Source organism: Pezoporus wallicus, unplaced genomic scaffold (genome assembly GCF_028554395.1).
Source record: "Pezoporus wallicus isolate ANWC-B61680 ecotype Strahan unplaced genomic scaffold, APGP_CSIRO_Pwel_v1 contig_227, whole genome shotgun sequence".
NCBI classification, from domain to species: domain Eukaryota; kingdom Metazoa; phylum Chordata; class Aves; order Psittaciformes; family Psittacidae; genus Pezoporus; species Pezoporus wallicus.
In genome coordinates, this window is record NW_026635704.1 from 15534225 (window position 1) to 15541997 (window position 7773).

General features: G+C 35.7%; 1 protein-coding gene across 6 annotated transcripts in view; it reads left to right on the forward strand.

The window, feature by feature from the left end:
* Positions 1 to 7511, forward strand: part of SNTG1 (syntrophin gamma 1) — a 320400-nt gene extending 312889 nt beyond the window's left edge. For 4 of the 6 annotated variants that reach the window (XM_057397761.1, XM_057397763.1, XM_057397764.1 and 1 more), the window contains one exon: positions 5965 to 7511. In XM_057397761.1, the coding sequence (XP_057253744.1) occupies positions 5965 to 6123 (159 nt within the window). In that variant the 3' untranslated portion in view covers positions 6124 to 7511. The remainder of the gene's footprint in view (positions 1 to 5964) is intronic. The other 2 variants (XM_057397760.1, XM_057397759.1) reach the window with 1 other exon arrangement.
* The last annotated feature ends 262 nt before the right edge of the window (positions 7512 to 7773 follow it).

Below are 7773 nucleotides of genomic sequence, written 5' to 3' on the forward strand. Positions count from 1 at the left end.
ACAAGAGGAAATTACTTCAACTTACATCAGGGGAGGTTTAGACTGGATATTAGGAAAAACATCTTCACCAAAAGAGTTGTCAAGCATTGGACAGGCTGTCTAGTGAAGTGGTGGTGTCCCCATCCTTGGCTGTGGTGGGGACACATAGATGTGGCACTTAGACTTGGCAGTGCTAGGTTAACAATTGGATTTGATGATCTTAAAGGTCTTTTCCAAACTAAATAATTCTATGATTCTACATAATTCTTTCCTGTACAAATATGAGTTATCAAAATCCAAATGCTTCCTGTCTTCTTTCATTTACAATGCTGTGCATCTCATGCCATCCCAGTAATGTTGATATGGCATGTTGTATCCATGTGATAATATCTTTTAGCTTTGAAACACTTATTTATTATCTAGAGAATTAAGAGTATCAGAGTGCTTAGATGTTGAATTTTGATCCAAAAGTTATTATTCTGGAAAACCATTCAGATTTGTATATGGACATTGCTTGAAAAAACAAGGAAACAAAAAAACAAACAAAAAATTATGGAACAGCATTTTATATTTTAGCAACTACTCCATGTTCTGGTGGAACATACAAAGATATCACTGTTAATTTTAGAAGAATATAAGAACAAATGCAGAACCATGTCCGTTAATCAGTCAGCTTCTGTTTTGTTTTCGAGAAACACACTTGCTACGAGAGTTTAGCTAATATTTATGTAATGCTGTCAACATTTTTACAGCATGTTTCATGCCTGACTTAACAAGATTCAAAATGGCATGCTCTGAGACACACAGCATGTGCTATGGATTTGGTTACAGTTTAACCACACACACTTCTTTTCCACTTGGAAATAATTTAAGATATTTAAACATTTGCATTATTCTGTCAGTTACTGTTAAAAATACTGCTTTTTACTAGAGACTTTGTATTGATGCTTTTATTTGGCTTCTCTGTAAATAATAGCACGTTACTATAAAGATATATAATGCAGTGTAAAAGAAGTGTCTCCTTGTAGATTTAAACAATTCCAGTCTGAAAAAATCTGAACAGTAATTACTATAGGTCACATCAGTAGGTCCATGGCAGGGTGTCTGGGTGCAAAGACCTAACTTTAAGGTTTCTAAGGCAAAGTCTATGTGGTTTCTGAGAAGAAAATCACTTAGGGGCAACATTAATCACCGATACCCCTTAGACAATCCAATCTGTAGGTTATTTCCCAGCTGTCACTCAGCAGGAAATATTGCACAAGTTTGCACGGTCAGACAGAATGTTTCTGATTAAGAGCTACAAAATAGAGCTGTTGGTTTGGCAGAATGTGGAACCTACATGTCTCCTTTGTTCTTACTGAGCTGTTGGGGTTGGGTTGAAAAAAACAAGCACAGAAGGGCAAAGGGCAAAGCTTTCTCCTTATCTGTAACACACAAAGGGATTCACTTAGGCACCTTCCTGCCTAGTTACCTATTTCCCTATTTGTTTAGCTACAGTTTAATGATGCAATAATATCTTTCCAGTATCACAGCAGCTTCCAGATGCTAATAACATAATCTCAAAACTGTAAGAAACTCAAGAGTCCTTTGCTGTTCTGTTTCACCTGGCTAAGTATCGGATCACTGCAATGGAAGGTGGTTTATATTTTTCTGACAAATATGAACAGTATTTTAAATCTATGAGAGATCCTGTTTCTTTATATATATATAGATGCTTCCAAACATAGGAATATGTCATGTATATAAAAATTATTATCAGTGCTGTGTTTCTTATTACATACAATTTCCATTTGAATTTTCTAAGTAAACACACCGGTGAGTAATTTCTGTGAACTAGGAGTTGCTGTGCCCTGTAAAACATATGTATAACTCGAAAGCTACACTTTGGTCTCTGTTTTCACCTTTCACCTGAACTTGCAGGACTTTTACACAGCTCAACAGTTTTGACAGGAAAACTCAGGCAAGGTCACACAGTTGTCCTGCATCAGGTTAGCTTTTGTTCACAAATTAGCTCAACTCCTAAGCTGAATGTTACAAAACTGAAATTAATTAAAAAATCAGCACATCAAGATGAAGATCCAGTCAATTTTCTTTGCCTATATGAATATGGAGAATTGAAGAGGGCAGAAAAAAAGTATTAGCAAAGGAAGAAGTGTAACTTCAAGGATTTATCATTAATACTTAATACTACCTTAATTGTAATTAATGTCAGTTAATTCATACTTGAAATTATCTTGTATAGAAGTCTAATCTAAAATAAGACAAATAGCCTAAATCACTGCTGTTGTGAAGGAAATGCCCACTTTCAGCTGTTACCAGGTGTCTTAATTGATGCTTGCACCATTTTCCAGACTGACATTTCTGCTTATTTCAAGTATATTCTCTAAAATAAAATTTTAATTTAATTGAAAGTTTTGTTGCATCTGTTAGAAGTCATTACCCTAGATGATTACTTTCATGTATCAAGTGTCTTCTGGTGAAAACATTTTTCCCCACGTCCTGCACAATTACAGCACATCAGTTCCTGCATTTTCTAGCATTAGCTAGAATATAGACATCAATGTTTTAATGAGAAAATATCACCCTTTTGTGGACAATTTGTGTTGGGTATGGACATAAAAAGGTATTATGATAAGCATTTATAAGTAAAGTCTTGCAGCCAATGCAGCCACATTAAGAATTATGGAGACTGACAGATTAGAAACCGTAACAAGATGTGCACAGTTCATCTGCTTTTCTGAAAGTGATCCAATGTATAGAACTACTTAATCAAATGGTATTCAGTAGCTTATTTTAAACATACTTCAAGTTTACATTAGCATCTTTAAATGGGTTTTAAGTGCACCTCCTTAGGATTTTTACAGAGGGATTTCTCAGTTGCAGTGACTGCATTCTGAGCTCAGATTTCTGACCTGTGTAGGTTTGTGTGATTCAATTTTTAGTTTTTCCGTGTTCACGTCCTTCTTGTGTTGCTCACAGTACTCCAGGTGAAGTCTCAAGAAAGCTGAGTAGAGCGGGAGAATCACCTCCTTCAACCTGCTGGCCTTGCTCCTTTTGATGCAGCCCAGCATACAGTTGGCTTTCTGGGCTGCAAATGCACACTGCTGACTCAAGTCAAGATTTTCATCTGCCAATACCCCCAAGTCCTTCTCCTCAGGGCTGCTCTCAGTCCATTCTCCACCCAGCCTGTGCTTGACCTGGTGCTTGGCCTTGTTGAACTTCATGAGGTTTGCACTGGCCCAAGCCTGTCAAGGTCCCTCTTGATGGCATCTCTTCCCCCCCAGTGTGTTGACTGCATCACACATCTTGGTGTCAATTGGAAACCTCATCTGAAGCTGGTGTGCAATAGACAGAATCCTGCCTAGAAGAAAGTGTGTTCAGACAAGAGGATAAACAGATGACAAAGTATATACAGAAGCAACCAGGGGTGGTTAAGCATGCACAAAAGCTTGTGGGTTCCCCTCCATCTGTAGAGTAGATCCATGGGCAGCTAAAAGTGCAAGTTCCAGGAGAAGTGAGGGAATGTTTCATCTGTCAGCAGCTCTACATGAAGTCTTATCTGTACATTAAGCTTTCTTGTGATTAGGCTAATCTGCCAGGAAAGTCTTGTTCCTGATAGATCTTTTCCCATCGATCAGGCTCCTGTGAATTGAGCTGCAGCCATTAATCAGTCCTGTATGAGCTCACCATGTGTCAGTCAGCCTACTGTGCTTCACATTGATTGAATTTCCAGTTAAATATGCATGCCTACATTGAAATGGGAATAATGTTTCAGGGCAAATAGTAATCCATTATTTGATGATTTCTCAGAGTTCATCTTTGCAGTCAAAATAATTTCTTCACTGTGTTACTAACAGTAATCCAGCGGGACCTTCAGAGGCTGTTCTGTTGCTTCACTTGTTTTTCTTGAAGGTCCATTGAGCAATGCATCTTCCCAATGTGTTGCTGCTGCAGAAACACCTGTGATAACTGTTGGCAATTACCGGTCTAATGCACTGTGAAAATTCAGTGTCCAATAGGTATAATTATTACAGTAAGAACTTTCAGCTAATAAGGTTACCTAATTGACTCAAACAATTCTCAAACTGTAATATTTAATAGGCTTATCCTGTTGAGACCTAGAGGGAAATGTAGTCTTTCTACATGTAACAGATGGAATTGATACTATGAATATTTCACTTTTCCACTAAATATTTATTCTCTCGTCTTCAGCTTCATTTTTATTTTTACAAAGAAGGGTAATATTATATTAATAAAAAATTGTTAAAAGTAATTTAATTTTAATGACTGATAGTTCTTATTCTGAAATAGCTTCTATAATTCTTTGTTTCTTCATTTTGAATTTCCATTATATTCCTATTTATGATAAATTTTCTTATTCTGAAATTTAAGGAACTAAAAAAAAAACTTTGGCATAGTGATATAATTGCCCTTCTCAGAGTTTGAAAATCAGAATGTCTCTAGAGAGATTTTTTTTTTAAATGGACACAGATGGCAGGTTTGTGAAACTTGGCACAAACTTTATCTTCTTTATTGAGAATTGGTAGTTAAGGGATTTTAAAGAATCTCACGGGATGTTTAAAGAAGACGTTTTTAAAGAAGCTCATGGAAACTTTCTGAGCATGTCTGAAGGACATCTGCTTGTGTTGCAAGAGAGCTGAGCAAAGCTCTACCCATTCAGTACATCGCTGGACACTCTGTACCTGCAGCTGTCTGCTTTCGGGCAGTTGTTCTCCCTTGCATAAGAGTGATTTGTGGACATCTCTGTGAATTACATGAAGCAATATTTCCCTGGAAATCTCAAGAGGCAGAAAATTGCAGGTTAATGTCATTTTGAGACATATAGCTATTTTTTGTTGAATTTATAACATTATCAATATTCTTTAAATAAAAAAAGTAAAACCCTCAGCTCTTCACAGCCTGGAAATAGCAGTGCTGGACAGAAAGACAAACAGAATATACCACAGATATCTATTACTGTCTTTGTATTACAATGAAGGAATCAGTATAGGCAATGAATGAAAGCAGAAAGGTGGCAACTCTGCACTACCAACCTCATACTTAAATGTATTCAATTACCTCAGTATTTGCTTTCAAATAAACCAGATATTTATTGGTTAAATGCCAACTCCAAAAAAAATCATGGTGAAAACAGATAACCTAAAAAAGACTGATCATGTAAAGTCAAACACAAAGGAACAAATTCATATATGTTAAAAAAAATATACATATATGGGGTTTATTTATGTCCTCTAAATGTGGTGTCTAAAAGGGTCCCACCTAGCCTAATCACATGCTTTGGTGCTTTAGAGGTTTAAAAGTAGAAAAAGAAGCAATTGTCTAGTATTGCTAATAAATTTAAAACATGGAGTCTGTTCCTTTTTTCAGTCCAGTTACATGTTACTGTTGAGAGGGTTACTTCTCAGTGAAAACAGATCACTATAGAGGAATAACACTGTGTGATCACAGCACTTTTTGAAAACTTGTCTTTTTTTGAGGGGGAGGGAGCACAGGTAAGATAATACCTACCAGTGTGAAGTGACGTGATGACGTGATGTGGAACTTGACATTATTAATCTTTGTGGGTGCGTTGTATATACAGTAGCAATTCAGAAATGTCTAGATTTATGATACAGTCCAATTTTTATCTAAACCTGCAAAAGTGCCAGATTTGCATTAACCCGAGGGAAAACCAATATGTAGCATCACTTTCCTTCCCCTTTAGCTGGTAGGATCTCATATCTCTATGGAAGCACTTCTTAACTTAGAAATTTGACCATGTTAACCTCCAAACAATTACTTACTGAATGGGGATTGCTCAGTGTCCAAGTCCCTGTAATGGAGAATTGTCAGGCATGTTAAGGCAATTACATTAAACTATTAAAATCATTGCTATTTGAATACTGGTTCGTTCCTTGGTATATGTTTGTAAGGTGTTCTTTCTTTTTTTTTTTTCATGTTTAATCTTTTTATTTTCACTTCCAGGAGCTGGAATTTTCCAACCTGTTTGCAGTTCTTCACTGTATCCACTCATTCTTTGCAGCCAAAGTGGCTTGTTTGGACCCTTTGTATGTAGGCAGTCAAGCCACAGCTTCTGCTGCTCCCACAACTTCTGGTACTGGCAAATTAAAGTATACTACTTGACTTCTCACATGACAGCACTGCCATTTAACAAGATATAACAATGTATATTCATAAGATGTAGACCTTTGGTGAACCATGTACATGGAAACCAATCCTGGAGGCAAGACATCTTGCAGCATCAACAGATAAATGGTCATGTGGGATCATAATCCATCTCTGTTCTGCAAGACATCAGTATATAACCCTAGTTGAAACCCCAGAATAGGACGGAAATGCTTTTAGTATGATCTATTTCTACTTACATAGTGCTTTAAGCAACACTGGAAACAAAGGAATAAATGACAAAATGAAGCACTTCGGTATTTAATAAAATTTTCAAATTGCTGTAATAATACACAAATAGAATTGTCATTTTCCTGGTTTCAGATGTTTTTTATGACAATATACTAAACTCTGAGTATGAACTTAATACCCTATCATTATAAATGACATAAGAGCAAGCAACAAGCATATAGTACATGGTGACAAGGAGATAAGCATGAAAAGGCATTTATGTAAGTATCTCCTCAAACAAGAAAGCACTTTAAGCACTGTTATAAATCCATATTTGTGTCCATACATGGAGTCATGCTACTTTTCTCTGTTTTGTACTTTTAGTCTTAACAGTAACAGCAAGAAAGATGCAGCCATACTGGAGTGATAGGTTAAAAAACAAGTAAGCCAAGCCACAAAAAGCAAAATACCTTTCCATAAGTAAGTCCCTCTTCTTCAAGTAAAAATAATGTGATATGAATTCAATTTGAATAACAAATTAAGTGCAAGTGCATAAAGTATCATGTCTACTACTTACTTCCTCCTTTTTTTTTGTCAAGAACTAAATTCTGTAAATCTCATAGTCTTTGTTCACAATAATTAACTATTGAATTTGTTTCAGAGACAATCCATCTGATACCTTGTTTCCATGTTTAACCTTGTTTTCACATCATAAGTAGAACCTCTGTTCCACTCAGGCTGTCAACAAAAGAGATACTCTACATTATGCTTGAAAAATGAGTCCACCCTTTGAATGTTTTATTTTTTTATATATTGTTAGTAAAAGACAGGAATAAAATAAATAACTTGTAAAGAATAGATCACAGTGCATAATGTTAAGATTATTACATCACTCTTGACCAGACCATTTACTAGTTCTAGAATATCATTTAATGATGAAATCTGACAGAGCTGATAAATTTAAAATTAGTAACTTTATTTAAATATAATTTTGCAAAATAATTTAATTTTGGGCTATTACACACATAAGTGAAGATGGGAAAGTGGTGGGAGAATGTATGGGATATAGCTGAAGCAACAGAAAAGGTGAGGTATTTTGCCAGACACGATATGAGAACCTAAAAAACTGTAAGAGGAACCATTAGTGCAGCTATAGTATGTGCATAAATACACATAACATTTTAAATAATAATTTGTGGGGTTTCTCTTTATTATGTTGAAATAAAAACTTTTTTTTTCCTACCCCCACACACACACACTTAGACTTGTTATAAAAGCACATAGAAGGAAAGGGTTATGAGCACCATCTGCCTTGCTTAACAGAAAGGCTAATTCTGTCACATCTCTTTCTATGTAATAAGGTAATTAAAACTTCAAAAGTGAAGCCAGAGTAAAGCCTTTTCAAAATGGGAACAATTAAAAATGCAAGGCAGGGAC